The sequence below is a fragment of the Etheostoma spectabile genome, chromosome 8 (genome assembly GCF_008692095.1).
Source record: "Etheostoma spectabile isolate EspeVRDwgs_2016 chromosome 8, UIUC_Espe_1.0, whole genome shotgun sequence".
Classification (NCBI taxonomy): Eukaryota; Metazoa; Chordata; class Actinopteri; order Perciformes; family Percidae; genus Etheostoma; species Etheostoma spectabile.
In genome coordinates, this window is record NC_045740.1 from 12169096 (window position 1) to 12194832 (window position 25737).

Genomic DNA, 25737 nt, shown 5'->3' on the forward strand with positions numbered 1-25737 from the left:
GTAGTCGATATGCCTTTAATTTATTGCCTATATCTCCAGTACACACACACCACAATTATAGACTCTTTGAACAGCCATGTTCTTAGGACACATGTAGTTTGCTTTTTTTTCCATCATTCAGCAGTGATCAGAGACTCCCATCATTCTCTTCTGTCATGTTAAAGACTTGGAAAATCCAATCTGATTTAATTTAACTTTATTGATCTTTGAAATAGATAAATGTAAAAAAAAACAACAACCCAACAACACAGGTTAACCTCTTATGCGTGGTTGAGGGATGCATCATAACATTATTATCTTGGAAAAACCCAGCATTATCTTATCTCAGTGGTCTGAATATGCTTTCCCAAAAATAACTGTCAGCCAGCAGAGTTCCAATACAAATCAATTTATGGTAAAAAAAATAATAAAAAAATAAAATAAACAACATGCTTAAGAAATAAATGTGTTGAATTTCAATACCGCGCAATGATATTATTTAGTTGTAATGTGTGATATGTATTGGTGCATATACGTGTAGAATATTACTGTTGAGTGAAAACTTGTAAAATGTTTAATGTAGGGTAAAAAAAATATGAATATTCCCATGTAATTAGCAGGGTTTAGTTCTGTAGAAAACATAGCAGCTGTTTCAGAGTTATTACTTTACACCAACTTCTAAAAATGGGATAAATCTTCTCAGCTTATCCCTTCTGAATGAAGTCCATCGCTTTTTTCTCTCCAATATTTCTATAGTTAGGAGGCAATTTAAAAGACATATATTAAAATCTTTATTAGTCTTTTTTCTGCTGGTTGACACTTCTATCATAAACAGAATGATGCCAGTACACAACTGAGTACAAAATATCTCCAGAAACCAGCTGGCAGCCAAGCAGTGGTGTTGCCCTAAATGTTCCCGCTGTCATCAGTCGACAAACTCCGGAGTGATAGTGGCTACTGGACTGAAGGCTGTCACGGCACCATCGTTGAAAATTGGAAAAACAAAGAATGACACTGTAATGCTTTAGGCTCATCTTTGAATGTAATAAAAAAAGAAATGTGGGAGCATTTTTGAGCATCTGTTGAGACAAGTCTGTGTGCTAGTGGAGAGGGTTGGCACATAGGTTCATTCACAGCAGGACCAGGTCTCGTGGTGCTGGCAGTCTCATGCATTGGAGTCCTCATCTGTTACACTGGGGTTTGGTGAATTTGAAGCCTCTTTAAAAAATTCATCATCCTTCAGCATGCTCTGGTAAAAGGCACAATACAAAAAGAAACAAGCTCATGAAACAACAGTTCCCAATTAGTGGAACATGTCATGTGTCCTGGACCACGTTTGGATTCTTACCGTCAGGTTTTGAATACCCTCAGAGAAAGCTCCGATCTGTCGCACAGTTCCCTCAGAGTCTTCCATCTGTGAAACAAGAAGCAGTTTTCAAACTTGACCTGAGACCTCCAATAGAGCATAGAAACCAAAGTTGACCAGACGCTTCTACAAAGTAGATATTTATTTTTTTTGAAGTCACTTTCCATCAAACACTGGTGACAAAGTGCACACAATTAAAAAAAAAAAATTAATAATAAATGCCTTTGACATCCATTGACTCAGATATACTGCACATGCAATTGTTCAGGTTTTCAGTGCTTTAAGATCATCAATTGGAATCTTTGAAGAACAGGCTCACCTGTTCCAGCCTGTCGAGGTCATCCTCGTAGATTTGGAGCTCGAAGCCTTTCTGAAAGCTTCGTCCCTTTGGCATCTCCACATCCATCGGACACACGTACTCCTCGCTCTCGTCCTGCTTTTTCTTCCTCAGACTGCCAAAGTTACCAAATGACAGTTTCCTTGGCTGGTATGAATGAGGAGAGAGAACATTTTTTTTTATATTGCTGCATTTAGATATGCAATAGGAATGCGCACATCTGTCCGGGTCCCTTTTTAAATTTAATTCTTAAAACTTTTCAGTAAATTGTGACTACACAATTGTAAGTTTAATGTAAATAAACTTTTAAGGGGTTACTAATCAAAACTTGTTTAGAGTTTAAAGAGTCTAAATTGTTGCATTCTATCCTGTTAAGTCTTGACTGTCTTTTATAAGAATGTACATTTCAGAAATGTTAAACTCCGTATCATCCGCTATTCATTACCCTGGTAAAAGAAGAACTAGCAGTGCAACTTTGAAGCAGTGACAGAGTATCCTCAAGAAGTCTCGCGTTACCTTGACCTTAGTGGTGGCAGTAAGCAGAGTGTAGTCTGGGTTTTCAAGACACTCCTGTTTGAGCTGCTGGGCCTCCGAGCCAATGAGCAGGTTGAAATGTGTGGCGAGGTGGCGGCGCAGCAGCGTCTTGTTGGGGGGGATGTTGAGCAGCAAAGCCATGGTCTCCACATTGAACCGTGGCTCTAAGACCTGAAGGGGGAAGAGATGTATTAGGAGTGGATACGTTTGGGAGAGAATCTCTGATTCACAGGAAGACCGATTGCTTGACTGTCGCACCATCAGGCCTCCGTGCACACCGCTGCCTCTTAGGTTGGGAGCGTATTCGGCGAGGTCCGCAGAACGCAGCCACTCCATCACCCTATGGTTGGTCCACTGGGAAATCTCTGCTGGAGAAATATTGTTCTGTGGGAATGAAGCACAGAAATAAACAAATAAAAATCCCATATTTGAAACAGGGTATGTTAACATGCAGCTGTGCGTTATAAATAAGTATGTTCAACAGCAGAACAGGTTGCTTATTTCTCAGGTGATGATAAAGTGAAAGCACCTCATCAGATGGCCTACGACGCAAGCAGTTGGGCTCATAGTTGTTGAGTCGGAGCACTTGGATAGCTCTCTTGATACTGAGGTGATGCAGGACACTCCCTACTTTCAGGGAAAGCAGGTCATCCTGAGGGACAAAGTTAAGACATCAATGACTTACTGTAAAATTCAAGCAATAAAAAGCAAAAGTTTAGTTGAAACTGTGACTAAGAATGAATAGCACATAAACAGACTTTTGCGGTAAAAATGAACATTCCCTGGCAAAAAAGCTTCTGTAAAGAAATCAGTTTGAACAGAGGCAGAGATGCTGTGGTGAACACTGTCCCAAATATTGAGGGTGAGACCGGAGGCTTGTACTACAAAGTAAGACTTGGCATCAACGTGGCCACTTCCGGTTCAACCAAGGGTTTTGTGTAACACGACGGTGGATCACTGGGTTAAATTGCTGCTCGGGAGCAGGTTATGTTGGAGATTAAAGATCAACCGATGTAAAAGCACCGCCTACTGACCAATCAAATACTCGATTGATAACGGCGTCACCGTTCTTAGAAGATCCGGTGGAGCTCGGTGTGCAGAGAGCGAGAGAGAGCGAGAGAGAGCGAGAGCGAGAGCGAGAGCGAGAGAGCGAGAGCGAGAGCGAGAGCGAGAGCGAGAGCGAGAGCAACATCGCCTCTTTTAGTGTTGCTGGATTGGGAAACATTGGGTTGATTGAACTAGTTGTTAACTGCTGTCGTGACACAGCTTATGTGGACTGTGGTTCTTAAGTTAGGTGAAGCCGGGTAACTGAAATAAATCCAGGGAATGTTGATCTTGCTTCGTAGTACAGGCCTCAGTCCAGCTCATCTTACTCTCTATGCACTAATCCTAATGTGAGATGACACTTGACTTGTCAGAGCGCATCTGTGGGATCTGTGGACAGAGAAAACACTCACCACTGTCATGTAGTGCAGCATGCGGCCATCCACCCTACCCTCATCAAACTGGGTCTTATACTGAGGCAGACCGATGTCATCCAGCCATCCTGAGAGGAACGGAAAAAAGTTAAGTGTCATACGGAGGAAGTAAAGTTGACTGTCAAATATAATTCAAAGTAATCAAGGGCGGAAATTTGTGAGTTTGCAGTGACGTTTCTTGCCACAATTTCCTTCCATCATCAACAATGACCAAAATAACAACTCTTGCTGCTTTTTATCTGTTGTGGAAGTCCCAGATTCGTTGGGAAAAGGAATGCCTTCATGTCTGGGTTCATAACATCATCCGCCGACGCAGAGCTTTAAAGACTGCTTTTATTACAGTGGTTTGAACCCAAAATAAACTGATTTAGCTGTGATTTGACTGCAATAAACGAATCAAAAGGATGCCAATTCTCATCATTTGCGTCTTTGTATGTAATAACGTCACATGAAATTTCACTTTGTGTTTAGTGTGAACACATCATAAAAGCGGTTAAAGAAGAAGGAAACAAAGCACAACAAACTGGCCACGGATTTCCTTTTGACCAGCAGAGAATCTATAGCTTGGTTCAGGTCTTGGACTGGCAGCTGGTACTCACTTGTCACCCAGTTGTAGTCCAGCTTTCCCTTACTATTGTCCTCCTCTGAGCCGAGGGCCTGCAGGGCCAGCTGCAGCTTCTTTCTGTGGAGCGGGTGTTTGACGCCCAGCTCCTACACATCCACAAGAAAACAAGTAAGGATTACACACAAACATCCCGGAGGTTTTATATACTGCAGTAACTTCAAGTTTGCTACACAGATTACATTCTTCTCCTTCATCTCACCCTCTCCAGGTCCTGTTGGGAGGCCTGTAGCAGAGTCTGTCCAGAGGAGATCCACACACGGGCCATGTTCACATAAAGACCGAGACCCTGCCCCTGCAGCCAGTCACACACCTGATCCTTTGACCAGCGTGCAAAGGGAGCGTCAACATCACTAACAAAAAGAAATGAGGATAGAAAAGTCAACACTTCAAAAAAGGTATGCTGGCACACCCTTACAGTGGCAAAAAAAAGAAAACAAACAAATACAAGTATTTGTCATTTTGGATGTCTTTGTTATCCCAACAGAAGATTGCTTCCTCAAATCGCATGATCTCTGAATTTCATTGGACACCAGACATTCAAAACAAACAAAACACATTCTGAGTCTCTTTATTCAGGCTGAATGAACACTTACTTGTTGGTTCTTTGGAGGTCACGAGACCAACCCAGTCTGGGTCCCGCTGTGGCTCGCACTCCGCCCCTCTTGAACTCACCCTCTGGTGGGTTGTCATCCAGGTTAAATGTGGTAGACTGACTTCTTTTAAGCCTTGAAAAAAAAGGCATTCAATATATGTTAAAACATCCTCGCATACGAAATATGGCCATAGTGACGAAATATCTTTGCGAAAAATATTGCCATAGTAATCAACTGTTGTCTGAAAGTGTTAGATGTAAACATTATCTTTCTTCTAAATGCATTCCAATACTTTTGCAATGTTTTTTTTCATAACTTAATTAAAGAGTAACGCATTTTATATTCTTGAAATAATGAATGATTCTCATGCAACTTCCTACTCACTTCCCAAAGAGTTTCTTTATTCCTTTGGATTTTTTCCTGCCCTCTGGGGTCGTAGGGAGTGTGTGGGTGCTGTCGCTGTTGGCCGATCTCTGTGGCAGCCCGGCCAGATCCAGATGGTCAGTCCCCTGTCGCTCCGTTTCAGCTGTACAAACAAATACCCACAGAACATCATCAGCATCATGAGCATCAGTGTGGGAGACGTGCACAGATCGGCAGAGACGGAGCTGCTGCAAAGGGTCAGTGCAGAGACCCAGAAACACTCAGACAGGCACGTGACATCTCCTAGACCTGGACAGAATGAGAGGTTGGGGGGTAGGCATTAAAAGCAATACCCTCTCTAGTATGCATGCATCAGACACAGCAGATGTCTGAACAAGACTGCCATTAAATAGTCATATTTTATTAGATAAAAGAAGGCTCAATAGTTGTTTTGTTTTAGTTTTTTTTGAGTGGGCGGCCATCAAGATCAACAAAACAAAAACAAGAGTGTAAAAACAAAAACATGCAGGCACAAAGGCAAATCAACATACAACATTTGTGCAACAGGGGGGAGTGACTGTTAAAGCAGTGAAACGTGATTTGATAAAAAAAATAAAAAAAAGTCAGTTGAATGGACTTTAGGAGTTTAGAAAAGGCATAGGTGTACAACAACATAGGTCAGTAGTTTCCTTTGTTTTCTCCAGAGATCTACTGCGACCCTACAATGACCTGCGGTCTATACTGTACCTAGCATAGGCGCACTTGCACTCCGGCTGCGGTCTTCATGTGTTACAAAGCACACACAACACACGACAGGGTCCGACAGAAAAAGAACAAGACAAAGGGCAGACATTATGAATGAAATAAGGACAGGATTGGAGATGGAACAAAAACAGACATACATGTGTACAGTACAAAAGAGCACAGAAGGAAGGGCATACAACAGGAAAAAAAAACAGATGACTTCAGTAATTAAAAGTGGATCACAGTTTGTGTGGGCTGCAAATTATGGCCTTGGTCAATATAGTATATCTCATGGGTGTGGCTTGGTGGAAAAAAAATGCTGGACATGGTGGGAGAAAAACCTCCAATAAAATCTCACTCTCCAGTAAACTGCAAATCAATTGCACCGCTAGCTTAATGTTAAAAATAGCATCAAATACAGATGGAGCCACCTTGTGAACTTGTCCTCATCCAGGTGCCTAATCATGCAGTATTCTCTTACCAAGGTTAGGGGTACTGGCCGTCTTCTTGCCCCCACGGATCTTGAAGAAGCCCTTTCCAAAGGATGAACGAGCCTTTCTCGAGCCAAAGCTGTCGTCCTCTGTGGTGGCGGGCAAGGTGGCAGAGGAACTCATAGGCGGCTTGTCACTGATCTTACTGATCTCTTTGCTCGTATTCTAAAACAACAAAAAGACATTTCTCCTATGTGTCACACTTATAGCAGAATATTTGCTTTTAGAATCAAAATATTGTAACTTTTACCGTAAAGAAACAGAGTTAAAGATGTAGACTGCATGCAACATTTAGGGTATTCTAAAAGCCATAAACTAAATGGATGCTATGGGGCATTTTACAGACTTGAGAATGAGTAAAACTAAGTAACAAGGACACATTCGGTTCCTACAATTAAACATGTGTCCTCCATTCAAAATGTGTAACTTTTACCTTTTCATTATTGCTCTTATCCAGCTGGTTCTGGCTTGTGGCATCTTGGCTGCTGAAAGGACAAACCATAACAATGCACACTTCAGTTATGGCAGTGTAGTGGAGATAATGAGCTTCACTCACATGGTCATGAGAAGCAGCAGTGTGGGGCTACAGAATTTGAACTGCTGTTACACACAGTCTTCCCGTGTGTTACTTACTGAGACACTATCTCACACTCTATATGATTGTAGATGCCGGCCTGCTTACACAAACTGAACAAAATATTCTGATCACAGCATTACCCTTATATCAGTATGTTACACCATGTAATATTAACTAGGCAGTACAGTACCGGACAAAAGTTTGGGGTCACTTAGAAATTTCCATTCCACTTCATTACAGACAGAATACCAGCTGATCTGATGCAATATCTACTTTGCCCATTATCAGCAACCATTCAGCCAATGTTCCAAAGGCACATTCTGTTAACTAATCTGATATCATTTTAAAAAACTAACTAGAACAACATTGGAGAACCATTTTACAATTATGTAAGCACATCATGTAATCTGACAACTGCTTCTTGGTTAAAAATACAAACAATGCAACTGATCTCAGCTGGTATTCTATCTGTAAAGGAGTGGAATGGAAATTTGACTCCAAACTTTTGACCGGTAGTGTATGTATTCAAAATAATACAGGAAATGTAAAATGTTTGTTCTATTATGTCAAAGCATCCTGTAATTTTTAAAAACTTGCTTGATCTGCTTCCACTGAAATCTGACTTAGTATTCATTATTTAGGAACTAAACACTAATACAGAGAGCAGAAAAAAAGTATTTGTTCATTATTGTCACGGTCCAGTCATACATAACACGGCTGTGTGTGAAGGTTGGTGAATCAGAATCAGTTTTATTCTCCAGGTATGAGGACACATACGAGGAATTTTCCTATGGAGCATTGTTGCTCACACTGTGCTTACACACAAAACAAAACAACCAAAACAAAAAACATACACACTAATATATACACACACATTATATACATACTCTAAACAGAACAATATAGAGGCATGACTGCAATGAAGAGATTAATAAAAAGATTAAAAAGATCCCTGGCCCTGCAGTATGGCCCATGTCGAAGTGTCCTTGGGCAAGACACTGAACCCTGAGTTTCCCCCGATGCTGTGCCTTCGGATTGTAAATGTGTCTGTACTATGTAAAAGTGCTTTGAGTGGTCGTTAAGACTAGAAAAGCTCTATATAACAACAGTCAATTTACATAGGTGATGAGCAACCCTCTGCCGCTTAAGTGCACATGACTGTGCCTTCTGCTGTTGAAGAGATTCCATTGTATTCATTTTAGCAATGGAGTGTGACAGGAAATTATGTAAGAGACAGAGGACAATGGTATGTTGAAGTCATTGGTAGTAATCTTAATGTTTAAACACGTGGTAGAACACCAGGTGTACACATTACTTACCAAACCAAATTAATATGAGCCAACCATTGTCACGACTAAAACTGAAAAGCCTTTAGCTCAAATCGTATCCGTAGACACAAAGACACAGAGTATATAGACGTAGAATTATCTTGAGATAGTTTATTAATTCCTTGTCAGTTAAAGAAAGAAGTGGCACAAAATAAAGGCTACCGATATCTTAAAAATGAAAATATTTTATTTAAAAATACCGACATGAGTCAAACTCTCTACATTTAAATCTGACTTGCAGTAAATCAACGTATGTGAAAGGGGATACAAGTCTTTTTTAAATGTACCTTTCAACATCTGTTGGTGTAGGCGCTGGTATTCGTTCTGGATCTGAAGGGCTGGGTGTAGGTGAGGGCTCTTCACTCAGTCCATTGAGGCTCTCCTAAGCACAGATCAGAGGGAGAGAAGAAAATACACTCAAAAAGATTAACTTGCATTTTCTCCTGCGGCCATAAGAACACAGTAGTCCAAATCTGCACACAAGCATCGATAACTGACAGGAGAGGTTATTCAATTAATTGGATGTCGAGCCTGTCAACACTCATGTAATAAGTGTGAGAGTTTATGTGAGTGATTAGTGTTTTACTGAGCCTTCGCTCAGTGCTGCATGTTGCTTGAGGAAAAAAAAAGGATAAAACCTACAGCACAAGAGTCATCAGTAGTTACATTAGAAAGATGAAACAGCACAAATAATGTGCGAGGCTTCTAATAAACATTGATAAAAATCGTACATCTCTTAGTCTATATTATTGAAACACTGAAATTGCTTGTGACATTGTTTGTTTGGGTTTTAATACAACCAATTTGCTGTAATGTTTTTTAGTGAATGTTAAGTTGATTTGTAGATTATAGTGTATATTTAGAATTTGTAACAGCACATCATATTATACTACACAAACCTCATCTGGGCTCCTCCTTTTCAGTTGTTCAACATCTGGAACTTCATACTTTTCTGACTCCGCACACACTGGGTTGGCTGAGAAGAATGGGATGGAGCCATCACTATTACTCTCGACGTACTCGTTTTCTCTGCTTTTTTCTGGATTAGAGGACGATTAACATACAAATGTAAATTGACATATGCTAATGCAAGACTCAGCCGTTTCATTTAGCATTGATCAACCCTGTGAATAGAAGAAAAAAAAGTTTATCTCGGAAGAAGACTTTACCTTTCGTCTCTAGACAGATCTCACGAGACAGCCTAAATATAAAGTAAAATGTCTAAATGCTCATTATGGTGCTATTTATTTGTTGTACTCTGTAATTGTAGTGAGCTGTGAATGTAATGTCTATATTATGTTAATTCTGTTTAAGTTGATTTGGTGGCAAATGAGTTTGCCCATTGGGGATTAATAAAGCTTTCCAATCTAATCTAATGTTTTGCAGAAAGCTACTGAACAGAGCTGTATGCAAACAGCAAGCTCAGGGCAACACAAACACAAAACAAGCAGTGTTTGTACACAAAACAAGGAAAACAAGCTGGCAAATAGATAAAAAAGGGCTGCTGTTTGCAGCCGACTAAAGTTTCTAATGTAAGAGAGTGCCAATAGGTCTTCAAATCAGCAATGCTGTATTATCTCTAGCTCAGTTTCAAGTGTAATGAATAAAGCTAGTAGCTTCCTGGAAAATTTGAAAAATCACAATAAAAACATGATACATTACCATCTGCTGTAAAAAAAAAAAAAAAAGGCATTGCAGGAAATGTAAAGTATCCACAATAAGTGGGTGATGGCCTAAACCGTGCAAAATCATCTATATTGCTCTCGAGGCTGACCTGCTTTAGTACTTCTTTATGTCCGAGATTACCTCATCATTTATTCCCTGACAGAGGAGTTCTCTCACCTTTCTTCCCTTGCACTGACATCACCATGTTTTGAACTTTCTTATATCGCAGCAGCGACTGCTTTAGTTCCTCAATCTTACGATCCTGCAAAAGGAAAAGACGAGTAAAAACCACAGTGTGGCAAATTTGAGAGTAGAGTTGAATCGCTTTATTTGACACAAAGCGAATCACAACTTGTCAAATGTACCTTCTCTTCATTGGCTGCCATCAACGATTCAACTGCCTTTTTCATTCTTTGCACTTCCACATCTAGTAAGGGAAAAAAAAAATATTACAGACAAATAACTGTATTGTTGACAGTGTCAAGTTTAAAGAGGGTACAAAGAAGGGGATGGACAATGAGCCTGAACGCACATGATGCCAATGGAGGATTTAACTCATTCAGACCAGAGGCCGCAACATTACTGCACATAATTCCAGTTACTTCACAGCCACACTCTTTGTTTCTTTAATAGTCCTCCTGATACATCATATCCTTGAGCATGTTTTTCACTAAGAACATTTTCTCTTTTTAAAAACACAAACTATGCTACACTTTTCTTTGAGCAGTCAACCTCCCCACAGGTTTATTATAAATAAATATTGCGAAAGAGTACTAAAAGTACTTTATTGTGATCTCTAACAAAAAAAATGGACACATGCTGGTCAATGTTGTCAAACAAAGATGTGTGCGATATATCATATTAAAGCTGTGGTAGGCAGGGTTTTCTTGGCGCAATAACCTTTGAGCATATTGTAATTCATGTGGTTTGACAGAAACCGTTCAGTCTTCAGAAAATCTAGCCTGTGATGAGAGATGTTGGCCAATCACAGGTCATTTTACAAAGAGGGCACTCCTATTGGCTGTTCTACAAATGCAGATGCGTGTGCATGCCCGCTCAGATGGTAAAAGACTGATTCAATGGCAAAAAATCCAGCAGGATAAGTTGCTATTCCAGCATTGCCAATAACTGCCCACAACATTGCAAAGCAATGTAAAAAAGGAAGACGCACTCATCAGAAAGAGAAAGTCTAAAAGAGACTGACAATAACTGCAAAATAACACATGTCAAAATCAGCGTTTCAGAGATGGAGAAAAAATGAAAATGCTAATAGTTAATGTTGCTAATAGTCTAATGAAGTATACAGTATTTCCAGAGTCATCTGGACGGAGTCTGTGCACTAAATAAAAATGATACTGATATTTGTTCAACGTAACAAGATCAAGAAGATCACTGATGGAGGAAGGCACAGATATAAAAACAGCACTTAGAACAATGATTTGGTCGCACAAAAACACTGAACATGACAACATTACAGGTTAGCAAGGCACACACTGGTTGTTGGGGTGGAGCCGGGGGGTTTAGAGGAGTTTGAGGAGAGATTTTGACAGGTACAGGAGGTGAATATTGTTGGAGGACATGAAGCAGGATGATCAGTGAGCAGCCTGAATGGTTATGACAAACAACAGAATTCATTCCTTTTGAAAACACAAAGCAGACATTCCTTGTTGCTGATCCAAGTTGGACATTAAAAACACAGACACACAGCTTTTGGTTTTGTTTAGTTTTACAGTCCTTAACGGTAGGCAACTGTTGACAAGTTGGTGATGTGGTGCTCTGTGGTCGGGTATTAGCACTCCAATGGGTTACAATGGACAAGCTGAGTTTGGATGGCTCATGCTCGTTCATGCAAACAGGTTGAGATGGGTGCAATAATAAAGTGCAATTATAAACATAGGCATAAAAACCCCCCTTACGTTTTTCTTTGAGCCTCTTTCTAAGTGTTTCATCTGGATGAGAAACTAAACAGGACAAAGAATGATGAGACAAAAGCTGTTGGTTTCAGATTCTGACGTCTTGCAGAACTAGGCCTAGTGCTTTGCTACTTACACATAGATATCACCACTCAATCATAAAATATAAAGTTGAATATGAGTTTAAACATAATAGGCGCTCATCTTCAGTAAGGCTTGGGATTTGACTGGCTTTCCCACCTCTCTCTGTGGGATCTGAACTGCTCGAGGCGATGGCTTTGAAGCCCGTCTCGTCCTGTAGTCTCCTCATCTCTCCGTCGGTGCCCTCCAGCTGCCTCCTCAGTATGGCTAGCTCCTCCTGTCAAACAGAGGACAACAGTGAGGATATTTTCCCCCCACACAGATGGAACCTCCCCCACCCCAACTCCACACTACAAACACACCACAACACAGAGGTTCACAGATGCTGACATGGCGTACAGGCCACACCTGTTCTGAAGGGTATGGTGTGTGTGAGGAGGGTGGGTAAGCACTCATGACTGGGAGGGCTGAGGTGATAAGAAATACTGTATATTGTACAGAAAATACATGTTTAAGTGACCACAGTAGGAACCAAGCATAGGGATTGACCAATTAAATTGCAAAGCGGTTTTAATAAAGTAAAATGAAAAAACAGTCACTAAGACAAGTGCAAAGGGTAAAGAAAGACACGGACAAACCGAACACTGCAAACTCTTGAAAACCTCCAAAATTAAAGCATACCTGTGGTCTGAACATGTTAATGTTTGCTTAAACTGGTGCCTTGTAGATGCAGACTTTAAAAAAAGAGTGGTTTCTGACTAAACTTGACTTTTTACCTTCTACTGTGCTGCAAAGTTTGGTTAATCAAGTGATTTCACTGTTTGCAAAAAGTTACATCATTTTGCCTAAAATGTTTAAAACAAACTGCTGCAAACCAGATTTAATTATTTTTACCCTCAAAAATAAAAACAGAAGAAGAGCCAAAGGGAGAGGTCAAAAACCATAATCATACAGCAAGCAAAACAGTCATCCTGAGAAAAGCAAACCTTCATAGCCTGGAGTTTGTGCTCCTTCCTCTGTTTCTCATACTGCATCTGGCCCATTTTGATTTTCAGGCTAGAAAGCTTGGCCATTAGCAACTAGCAGTAGAGAGACAAACCAAGGAAGAGAGGGAAAATAGAGATGCAGGAAGTGAAAGATAAAAGGTGGTCAAGAAGGTGGATTACCCAAAATTCTAACCAAGATATATACAGAACAAAAATGAACACTGGTGACCAATAAAGTGAAGTTCCAACCGAGATAAGGCATAGAACGTCCAACACCCATATGTCCAATCAACAAGTTATCCTCACAACACAATCAAAAATAACTTAATTCTGAGCCTTAAAAGGTCCCATGACATGGTGCTTTTTGGATACTTTTATATAGATCTTTGTGATCCCCTGATCCCCTGATACCATATCTAAAGTATCTTTCCTGAAATTCAGCCAGAATTACAGCCACTAGAGCAAGTCCCACAATGAGCTTTCCTTAGCACGTGCAATTTCTGTGTCTGTAGCTATTGAGGAGGAGGACACGCAACGTGGAGGGTGTGGCCTTGACCAACTGCCTCTTTGCTCGTTTGAAAGCCATGATGTCTCTCTCTCATGGTTGGGCCAAATTCTCTGGGTGGGCAAATCAGAGAAAGGGAATGTGACCTTGCTCCTTATAACCTCATAAGGGGCAAGATTCAAGGTCAGCCTATCTGAGCGTTCATTTATTCCAAAGGCCTAGGGCTCGGTTCACACCTATCTCTATTTCTAGCCACTGGGGACCATAGGCAGGCTGGGGAAAGCATATTAACGTTAAAAAAACCTCATAAAATGACATTTTCATGCCATGGGACCTTTAAAAACTGGCAATAAACACTAAAATGAATAAATCACTCTGGAAACTGGTTAAGAACTGAATAGACCCAAACTGTCTAACTATTTCAAAAGCAAAAGAGGTTCCCTACAAAAAGTGTGTTTAGCTAGAGGGGAGAAACCTTCAGAACAGTCAGGAAAGAAGAATGTCAGCCATGTTAGCCAGGAAGAGATTTTCATGTAAACATTAAGAGTGCAAACTTCCCTGAAACAACTCACCTTTGTGGATTTCAGTTTCTTTTCATACTGTAGTTTATCACTCTCCAGCTCCGTCAGTCTGTACCGCAGTTCGTTAATTTCAAGAATCAAATCCTGAAAGAGTAGAAAGTGCATATCAAAGCATGGTAATAAAAAAGCAAGCAAACCCCTGAACATACTGGTAATATCATTTGCTGAATTTCATTGTGGCAGCTCTCGCATTCTACAATTTAAGTTAAAAGTTCTACAATGACATATGAAACAACTCTATATATGTTTGAAGGGGCCGAAGTCCTTGGAGAGTAGATGCTACAAAGCAGCAACAAAAGGAAGCTGCTTGTAGAAAAGAAGTGATTTATGAGCCGATTTATGTGCTGAGGGAACATGGACAACAACTTTTTTGTTCCAATGGGGTGGAAGAGGCGACTGCGCTGCTACAACAATAACATGACATGTTTGAAAGCTTTTCAAGTACTCTGCAAAAATCTCCCCATCTCTAGTAAGCAAATGATTGACATCTTAATGTCTGTAAAGCCTTTGACCAGAGGACAGTTACACAAAGAAGACAAAAAAGGCAATCCACTGCACACAGTAAGGTTTTTTTCTACACAGCAGGCATATTTCCCATGGATAGTTCTGAATGTTGACGTTTCCTTGAGGAGATGGTTTTCTTACTCAACACACAGCTGCTTTGAGACGGACAATAAAATGAGATGTCCCTCTTCCACACAGGTGTCAGACAACATGAATAAGGGTGTGTGTGTGTGTGTGTGTGTGTGTGTGTGTGTGGTGTGTGGTGTGTGTGTGTGGTGTGTGTGTGTGGTGTGTGTGTGTGTGTGTGTGTGTGGCTGCGTTTCTACCCAAAGATTTAATCCTCATATTGTACTCGGGTCATATAGTGGGGAAAGAGCTTTTATTAAGCAACTGTAGAAAGGCATTCGGAAACGTCAACAGATGAGCGCATCAGCACGCACGGGGCAACACGTGCACGTTAACCCGTTTTCAACGTTTTTCATATAAGAAATATAGGACGTCAAAATAAGCGCCTAAAACTTTGGGAAAAGAATAAAAAAAAATTGGAAATAATCTGTCAAAAACGCAAGCAAAAGCAACTAAATATCCCAAAAAAAGGGTTACAAACATCAGAAAAAGCTATAAAAAATGACCAAAAACACAAATAAAAGAGAAAAAAAAGGATTTTTTCTTTTTTTTAAGCAACAAAAAAGTTTCATGTTTGACAGGAAGACATCTCACAATTGATGCACAGGCAGCCCGAGCAGTTGGGGGCTCAAGAGCACTTACTCAAGAGCACCTTGGCAGTGCCCAGGAGGTGAACTGGCACTCTCTAGCTCCCCCACCATACTTTGATCCATATGGGGATTTAAACCAGCGACCATCTGGTTCCCAACCAAACTCTCTATAGACTGAGTTACTGCCACCCAAAAACTACTGAAAAATGAAACATCTGTTTTGATAGTTGGTTGTTTGAGCTTTAGAACGTAACCGCCACAAAGCAATCGGTAAATAAGGTTTCATTTCTCTCATTCACAGCACCGCAGCGCTCTCTCTCTTTCAGTATTTAAAAAAAAAAAGGGGAACAGCAAAACTTTACTTAAATGTTTTCAAACAAAAAGAAGCTGTACTCGTAGGGAACGTTCCTGCGGTCGAAAAAGAGCTTTTGTGTGTGAGAGAGAAAGTACACAGGCAGAAACAAAGATCATTTCTGTTGTGAGAATAAGCTCACGTACCTCACTGTCCCTAAATCTGTCATCAAAGTCAAGTCTGTCCTTCTCCATGGTATTCAGCTTCAGTTTTAGGTTGGACACTTCAGATATTAGCTCATGCTTCTGGGTCTCCAGTGCAGATCTGCACAGAAGCTCCTGTAATGATAAATGAGTTATAATGATAGAGATTATTCATGAATTTTGTGCTAAAGGTAGACAAGGACAACAAGTACAAAGAGAAGCCCCTGCTACGCCAAACACTTGTGCACTGGACACAGGTGAATATGCATTTACAACACGGTAGATGTTTGCTGACAGAGGGCCATCAACTAAGATCTTAACATTAAAAGAAGGAATAGAATGCCTTTATTGTCATTATGCACAAGTACACAGTACCTGTGCAATGAGATTGAAGCAATCCCTTTACAGTGTTGACACAAAAATATAAGACAGGAATATAAAAAATATCAAATATCAAATATTGCCCTAAGCAATACTTATAAAACCTACACACCTGCTGTAGCATCTCTTCGGTGGCGTTGAGTTTCTCTCTGTGATCGTCCAAACACAAGTCCAGATCCCGAATCTTTTCTCCCTGAGCCTCCACCTGGTCTGTCAGCACGCTCACCTGCGTGGAACAAGGAGGCACTCTTTTTAAAAAAAGAAAAGATATTTTATTTCTAGTATATATAAATATGTATTAGAGACTTGAGTCTTTATGAAACTGGTTGATTATCTAACAATTGCTGGATAGGTACCTGAAGAACCAGAGACTCCTTATCACTTTCTATTCGGGAAAGTCTTTCCTGGTAGTGGTCACCCCCACTCAGAGAGATGTGCCCGTTGGACTGCAGGGACAAGGGAAAAATACAGATTAGACAAAGAACCATAAGAGAACTGATCTTTTTAAAAGTCCAGACATAGGTGAGTGGTACACAGTAGAGTGCGGATTGGGCAGTATTTTTCTGTTTAAGCCTGGCCCACGTCAAACAGGCATTAAGATATTTATATCCGAGCCTGACACACTTAAAATCTAATTTTTTCTCATACCAATGACACATGTACGTTTGTTTGTGTGGAAAGACAACTGTGGCAATTGGATATGTCAACAGATGAGCACATCAGCGCACACGGGGCAACAAGCGCACATAAACAGTGTACGTGTTTCATTGTCACACCTACACAGGCAAATTTCTGCACACAGGAGGACAGTTAGGGTAACATTTTAAATGTATTTTAATCACAAAAACGAACCTTTGCATAAAGTGAAACAGGCCCATTGGCTACGTACATAATAAGCTTTTTTAAATGTAAAATGTTTAATGCCTAATCACGCTGATGTAATCCTTTCTAAATATCTGTCCGAACCCGGCCCATTGGGCTCGGGTCGGGTATCCATCCTCCAGTACACAGGTAGGTTAAATAATTGCTGCTTGCGGTGCCTAATAATGATCACATCAAAATGTGACTGGCTGCACTGCTTTACCCTGCACAAACAACACCTTACATGGCTGAAGAGAAAGCTCACATTCAGATGGCTGTGCATAGAGTGACGTACAGCATTACACAAAAACTCTGGCACTTATCTGGCCTGCAGCCCATTGCTCTCCCAAACACCACTCTAGTTCTCAAGAAGTCAGCGCGTTTCCTGCAGCATTCTGGCTGTGACATTGACAACACCAGCATTGCATCTTGCATTCCCAGAGAACACAGCAGAGGAGGACAGTCATGTTTTCGCTTAGCAAACAAGTTGTCTACTTTCACACGAGACTGTTTGCCCACGCTTGCCTGCATTCATAGATATCAGAAGCAAACCAGATGTGCTAAAGCTTGTTTGCAGCACATTCTGTTCAATAGACAAAAACTCCATGGTGACACAACTTAAACTGATTCAGACAGTGGAAGTGTTCCTTCCTTCAGCTCTAAATTTTATTTCTTTTTACGTCCAGATAAACCAGTAATGTGACATTACCAGTGAAACTGATCTGACTGATCCGAGGCTACAGTATTCTGAAGAAGAGGGGGGGGAAAAAAGGTAAATGTAACTATATTTTATGATCTTCAGTTCCAGTTATTACGCTAAAAGATTAACATTAATAAATGCTTTCCTACATGTACATCTTACCAGGTGACCATGGAGCCACTCAACCAGACTGTCAGCTGTGGAGTCAGGGATCTGGCAGCGTAGACTCTCCCTTTCCTCTGTGTCCATCAACTCCAGGACGCTCCTCAGGTCTTCCAAAAGGTGAAGCGCCCGCAGGTTGCCCATGAAAGGAGAGGTGGGTGACTGGCAGTCATACAGCCCATTGGAGTAGTCCAGAGCCTTGGAGCCTGAGGTAAAGAAGCACCACAGATAAGAGAAGCAAACATTAGGAAGAGCTAGAATTTATAAATAAAAAAAGAAAAAAACACACACACACACACACACACACACACCACACACACACACACACACACACACACACACACACACACACACACACCACACACACACACACACACACACACACACACACACCACACACACACAACACACACACACACACACACACACACACACACACACACACACACACACACACACACACACACACACACACACACACCCCACACACACACACACACACACACACACACACACACAATAGACTTTAAAGGAGAGTTACGGCCAATTTTATGTTAATCTTGATCGCTATAAATATGCAGCTACTCCATGCATATCAACAGTGTAAGAAAGGGTCAAAAGCCAGAAAAGCAGTTATAGTGGTGGTCAGCTTTCTAGGCAAAGAAAAGGGCAGTAATGTTGGCGTTAAGCATGTGATTACAAAAGGTTCCCACCCAGGAATTAGGCTGCAACTGCGGTACGTCCTTTACAACCGTGCATGCATGGAGTAGTTGCAGCTACGACAAGCTTCCACTGAGCTAAAACAGCAGTTGTCAGGGCAAGTTTTAGAGTGCCTTTGTGCCTCTTAACAGACACAAAAGGCAATTAAAATGTCTGTGCAACATGAACAGGGCCCCTGCGTGACAACAATATGCGTTTTCAACTCAGACATTGTTTAAATTCCCCTTCCCTGTGTTGATCCTGCCGATAGCTATCTCACCCTGTTAGCTGCTAGCTGTTAGCTGTTGTCCGCGATGAGTGTGTTCAGCCAGGCTTCTGTGAAAATCATCAAGCAGCAGTTCCGAGTTTATCCATTTTGCATGTGATTGATCTAATGTTGGTGAGTGGGAGGCTTGGCAATGTCTATCTGTGTGGTAGTTACCTTAGCTAGCGCTAGCAGGCCCGATCGCATTAACGTAAAAAAATTGGCTGGAATTCTCCTTTAAACCATTATTTGAATGCATTACTAATAATACTTGAGATGACCATTAATGCCATAGATTTGACATCCGATATTCGGGGGCCACATCCAGTTTTCCTGAAGTCCTTTGCAAAACTACAGTATGTCAATTATGTCAAATGTTCCATTGGTACACAAGTTGGTATTTACACAAATGTACCCACATGACAACATTGGTAAACATATCTAAAATCACACTGCTTTCTAATATAATGCAGAATGAATCCTAAAGCCTTTCTAACAAACATGGAGCTCCAGACATCACATGATGTCCATTTTAAATGTCAGCTCTGCAACAAACCATAACAAGATACACTATAAAACAATATAATATATAAATTATGTTCAGGCTTAATGCTGTGGGACAACTTTACCTGCTATAATGCCATCCATCTGCTCCAGGGCGGCTGCCAACATGTCGCTGGCATCAGCCATCATCTTCAGTCACTAATGAACCTTGACGGACAAATGACATGTAAAAACCAAGCAATAACACATCAAACAAAAACAAGACAGGAATTTAAAAATAAAACATCCAAGATTATTGTGACTATTAACTTAACAGCGTGGCTGATAATCACAGTTTAGTCTATGGAATAACAATCATTGTAGCAGCTGCTCTGTGTGCTCGAGATATGGATATCAACAGTGTAAGAAAAAGGTCAAACCCAGAAAAGCAGTTACAGTGGTGGTCAGCTTTCTAGGCAAAGAAAAGGGCAGTAATGTTGGCGTTAAGCATGTGATTACAAAAGGTTCACACCCAGGAATTAGGCTGCAACTGCGGTACGTCCTTTACAACCGTCTATGCCTAAAAAAAGGACAGTGGCTGCTAAAATAGCATGTTTGTGAAATGTGTTTGACTTGACAAGCACAGATAAGCCAACTTAGATATGTAAAAAAATACAAAAAGTGCCCCATCTAAACAGTTACATGATAACTGGGGAAGCTAAAAACAAGACTGAAACAAATACATCTGAAAGAAAATGATATGTGCTCGGCTGTGCTGTCCTCCCTTCTTGAGCTCTACGCTGCAGACATCTTATGTTAATTTTGTCAGAGCAACTGATAGAAGGATTTTAGAACATCAATCAGGCCATTTGAATGTCCTGCCAATAAGACACTGGACACTCTGTTTGGAGCGGAGATACATTTTAGTGTTCTAGTCTTGGACATCTGCCCAAGCAGCACAACAGGCCCTTTATCTTTGGATGTTTAATCAAAAGGCTCTGCTGTATATTCACGCATGCTTAAACATGCACTCATACACACACGCAGGCAGACACACAGACACGCACACGCACTTTAATCAGCTGCCTCACATCCTGGGAGTGCCCGACACTGGGACGTAGCACCATTAACAAACTTTATGGAAACCACCCACAGACCTAACACTGTTATTTCAGCATTCCGGTGGGCTCATTTTCCATTATGTGTATAAAAAAAAAAAAAAAAGCATGCACTAAAGCATGAGAATTGTCACAACAACACACAGTAGACTGAGAGGAGATGAGAGGAACCAGCATGCCATCAGTCAGCTCCATCGTAAACTGTTTAGTGGTTTCCAACAGTTAAATTCTGAATGCTCCTCTCAGGTTGCCTATAGTAACTTAAACAAGGCAGGATTACAGTTATTTACAAAAGAAAAGAGTTTACAATGTCCTGCTAGCATTTCAATTTTACTCTTATAATGTTACCCCACTGCAAACAGATGTACAATTGTTCATACAGAATATCAATATTTATTCAGTTTTTATTATATATTCTGCTTATACACTGCATATATATGTATATTATTCTTAATGCTATTATAATGTCACTGCTACTACATTGCACATATCTGTACATGTTGTTCATACACTGTTCATATGCCATAGCCATATTTATTCTGCTCTTATAACATTGCAATATATTTCTTGTTCTGCCATGCACCACCTGTCTATACTTATATGTCACATTGCACTTTCCTGCTTTTTTTGCACTTCTGGTTGGATGCAAACTGTCTTTTGTTGTCTTTGTACTCTGCACAATGACAATAAAGTTGAATCTAATCTAAAATGTTTTAATACTCAAAGGGGGGAAATATATATATTTAGGGAAGACCTTCATTATTGTGACATCTCTGAAACTGTATCCATGCTGTGGTGGAGCCATTGGAAAAACAATGAGAAGGACCATAACCAACTCACTACACTCACTACACTGCACAGCAGAATTCAGTCTTTTTTCTTTACGATTATTTTTTGGGCATTTTTGGCCTTTATTTTTGATAGGACAACTGAAGACATGCCGCAAAGGGCCGTAGGTCGGAGTCGAACCCGAGCCCGCTGCGTTGAGGTGTAAACCTCGATATATGGGCGCCTGCTCTACCAACAGAGCAATCTGTGCGCCCAAATTCAGTCTTTAACTGTGGGTAACACAGACAGACTTTGGCTCATGATGACTCAAACCGGAATGAAGGCCTGCAGGGCATCCCCCTCAAAAACCTGAGTCAGCTCTTCTCTCACAGCAGAAAGGCAAATATGGGTAAGGTTAACACATGGCTTTCAGCAAACAGACTTCAAACACATCAGGCCAAGACCAGACATGCTGCTGGGCAACCTGCTGTCCATGTGTCAATCACTGCTAAACAAGAGTAAAGACTGTGAGCAATTCCATGGCATCATCCTGGATTGAGTGGACATACGAGTCCAGAAAGATCTCAGCACAAAGGAGGCCAAATTACAGAGGAGTGCACTCTGTCCTCAAGTCCCGGGACAGGATATGTAAACACAAGAGGGTTGTCAGACAGGGTAACTTTACCTGCATTGTCTTTACTAAACAAAAAGGGTGGGGTTTAGAGTATTTCTGGGACGCAACAAATTATTTTCTTGATTAATTCATTATTTGTTTGTCAGTAAATAGTAAAAAAATGCCCATTTTGATTCCAAGAGGACATCGCATTACAATGCTTGCTCTGTCCAACCAACAGTCTAAAACACCCAAAACGTTGTGTTAACTTACACATGACAAAGAACAGCAGCAAATCCTCACATTAGAGCAGCTGGTGCCAGTTGGCAGTTTTGCCAGAAACCTGATCAATTGATCAATAAGACAGTTATAAGCATATTCATTTTCTCTTAATCCACTTATCGATGGTCGTTTAAATTGTTGTAAATTAATAGAGCATCATGGAGAATATATTGGTATCTGTATTGGCCCCTTAAGTGTGTATTCAGTAAGCTTGTTATCAAAGGAGATATCTTAAAAATCCCAACAAGCACGCATCACTCTCAAAAACAAAGTCTCACTGTCTGCTCTTCTATAAGCACCACTTACATCAACCAAAACACAGAGAAGGCTATTGTTCATGGTAGTGGGGTATTTTGACTAAAAGGCATGAGAAGACAAAGACAGAAAAAAAGCAGTGCTACGCTACAGTACACATGGCATTTGCTACAACACCTGTCTGCATTATCTTTTCAGACCCAAGAGCCTCAAAACCAAAAGAAAAAAAAAAAGCATTCAAAACACAACATTGCCCTTCGGTGAAAACAGCCATATAATTCATGGAGACATGCAGAGAATAATGAATACAAGGGAGAGAGTGGACCACTATAATGGCTTTTCAAATCCTTCAGCTCTGATCCCTTCAGGCAGGGACGGCCATCATAACGGATTCTCACTGGAAACTCTACAGAGAGCTCAAGTATTCCTGGTTAAAAAAAAAAGAAAAAAAAAAGAAAACAAAAAAGATTCTTGTAATTCCTCAGGGCCGAATGGCCAGTCAACTATGCTCTTGCACACACACAGGAAGTAGAAACAAAATAGAAGCCTCAGGGCCACTTGTTTCAGTGGGGAGAAAGTGTTTACAGCAGCCATGCAACAGGCTTTAACAGCTTGTGTTGAGAGTTGCACCAGTGGTTAAAAGGTCCAAGGAGAGAGGAATTTACAATACAGGCATAAATCACACAGCCGTTTGCTTTCTTATTCTTTCTTTTTTTTACACTAGGTATCATTTAACAATGTCTATTTCTGAGGACGTGAGTCTCACCACATAATGACACTTTCCATGTCTTGAGTCATGCAGGCCTTGACTCAGTCTTTACCTTCACACAATGTTTCCATGACAAACAAATTCTGGTTTGCGTACCTCATTCTGTTTTACCGCCAACCATGAAGGATCTATTCAGCTCTGAAAACCTTAAAAATGTTTAAGGGTAACAAGGGCAAGCTTTTCTTTAGACATCATCTAGGCGGGCACGAAACATATTCAATGTGCCATATATAAAATTCTTAAAATAGTTCTATTATGAGCAAATAGTCTGCTGTGACTTAATCTTGTTGCAGGGCCACTGTCTCCAAGTTTAGGTAGCATGAAATTAAGCGGTGCAGTAAACATGCTGTGGGCTGCTGTTTCACTGTGTGTAGACACACAGTCAGGGCATTCCCCAGCCGGTGGCAGGGCGCTGCTATGGAATAACCTGAAGCTATTTCAAACCTGAGTGGGCAGGCAAATACATCATCACTAATTTTATACTACCAAACAAAGAGGCCTATATGAAAACGAGATGTGGATGCAAAGCTGAAGGAGCCTTTTTTTCTCTCTTTAGACTCACTGGAACTAAAAATTAAGAAACCAAAAAAGGCATCTGTGCAAGTTTTGGAAATAAAAGAGCTTCAATGTGATAAAATCTTCAAGACTTTTTCCTGCCTGTATATATGCAAAAGACCATAGCTGCAATGAATTTATGTTGGACAGCAGCACACATTCTTTTCATATTAGTCACGGCTGCACTGCTTGCACCGTCACAACTTTAGTAGTTATTTGACATTTATGCAGAAAGCAATGAAACACTGATCAGTACACATGTGGTACAGTGGGTTATGTTATGCTATGTTAATCCACACAGTTTAAGGTTTTGCTGTGCACAAGATTACTCGGCATCACTTCGTATCAGCAAAACAACTAAAACTTTTTTTAGAATTCTCCCTAAAGAAATCCCCTTTTCTGCAGTAAAGGTGAAAAGAAGAGTCATGGGGGCTTCCTTAAAAGCTGAGCAAGAATTAACATTTTCAAGGAGTTGAATCACAATATCTCAACTTAAATACCACACTAAAGTTTGACACTGCATAACTTCATAAAGTCTCCCACAGTGCAGAGGTAGGAGCAACAGAAGCCCAACATTATTATACTGATGGGTATAGTGTGGGCTGAGGCAGTCTTTACAGAGAGAGAGAGAGAGAGAGAGAGAATCTAGTATGTGGTTTTCAGACAATTCAGTAGTTTTGGAAAGCTTTTGGGAAAAGGAGGCAAAACTGTTTACAGAGGTCGACTGGAGGGCAATACTACAGCTGATCAAATGTCATAGCTCAAAAAAGACAAACTCTGCAGTAGCTTAGTTTACGCAGTCTGTGCCAATTCTAGCCATCTAGATCATTTGTTCGGTAACATAACAAAACATGTCACCAATCAGCACCACCTCAAGGTAACATCAAACCAGATGAAGTGTAAAGTTAGTGTATTCAAAAAGAGGTGGCCCCAGGCACTGGGAGCAACTAAACCACCATGTCCGACGGAGTCTGGAGCTGTGGCAAAGCCATAAACCAACTTTAGACCGACTTTCTCACGTCACAAACCTTTAACTCCCCCCGTTACATGAAGACAGTCTCGTTGACCAGATTTAACTGTTAACACTGTATCGTTAGGCTGAGACGTAACAGTAGTTAGTTAGCATTAAATAAAGTGAAAACATAAGACAATTTGCTCTCAATGTTTTCCAACCGTCTTGAATGCACAACAAGTGAAATAAAAGAGAACATTAACCAGCATAGCTAAACTAACTAACGTTGTAGTTGACGTTAACTTGCGGGGAAGCCTAACCCCACTGAATGTACACTCGAAGTCCCAGGACCTTTTTAAAAACAAGTTAATACAATTTCACAGTGGGAAAAAAACTAAAAAGTGGCCTTACCGTGAGCCACAACAGCCGGTTGTTTCGACTAATGTTAAATGTTAGCGACTCATAAACCCAAGTTAGTGGAAATAATAAATCACAGCCGAAGCATCAACTTCATCAATATCACTTACCGACTATTTGCTCAAGGAAGCGTTTGGGGTTTCCGTTAGTTAGTTTATTCTATTGTTTACAAAAACTCCACATCGCTTGGTTTCTGAACGTCTCCGTGCCCACCAGTACTACCCCCGTCCGTCCACATCGCTACGCCATGATGTGGAAGTGACAGGGTTCTTGGAAAACTTGGAACGTCACGGCTGGAAAATCCCGCCCACATTACAGCCTGGATTGGTCAGGAAGCAGGAAACTTTTACATGGTGGGAGTTTTGGCGCATTCACTGTAGCATGGGAAATATGCCATATGAGAGATTCTTGGTGTGGAAAACCGCTCACTGTTGACATCAGCACTGGACAAAACGCATAAAGCTTTTTTTAAATAAGCTTTATTTTTATGGGTTTGTTTATCCGTGTGTAAACTGACCAGGAACACCCACTGTCAACAGTCGCTTAATGGGCCTACACGCCTTGAGCTTAATGAAGCAGGCAACATGCAATTTCTG

At 40.7% G+C, this 25737-nt stretch overlaps 1 protein-coding gene across 7 annotated transcripts; it reads right to left on the reverse strand.

Annotated features, from left to right (window-relative positions):
• Positions 1 to 25463, reverse strand: ppfibp1b (PPFIA binding protein 1b). Of its 7 annotated transcripts, XM_032523045.1 has the most exons (28): positions 25252 to 25463; positions 19559 to 19640; positions 17966 to 18171; positions 16599 to 16688; positions 16355 to 16468; positions 15865 to 15996; positions 14138 to 14230; positions 13061 to 13153; positions 12234 to 12351; positions 11997 to 12041; positions 10446 to 10507; positions 10258 to 10342; positions 9315 to 9454; positions 8703 to 8797; positions 6944 to 6995; positions 6501 to 6675; positions 6023 to 6055; positions 5297 to 5438; positions 4913 to 5044; positions 4519 to 4669; positions 4294 to 4405; positions 3674 to 3762; positions 2746 to 2868; positions 2475 to 2600; positions 2199 to 2387; positions 1665 to 1829; positions 1328 to 1393; positions 1 to 1228 (listed from the first exon to the last, which is right to left on the reverse strand). In XM_032523045.1, the coding sequence occupies exons 2-28, from the start codon at positions 19620 to 19622 to the stop codon at positions 1145 to 1147; spliced, it is 2976 nt and encodes a 991-aa protein (XP_032378936.1). In that variant the 5' UTR covers positions 19623 to 19640; positions 25252 to 25463; the 3' UTR covers positions 1 to 1144. The 7 variants fall into 7 exon arrangements, with proteins under 7 accessions (XP_032378936.1, XP_032378940.1, XP_032378939.1 ...); XM_032523049.1 differs by lacking the exon at positions 13061 to 13153; XM_032523048.1 differs by lacking the exon at positions 11997 to 12041.
• Positions 25464 to 25737: the final 274 nt, after the last annotated feature.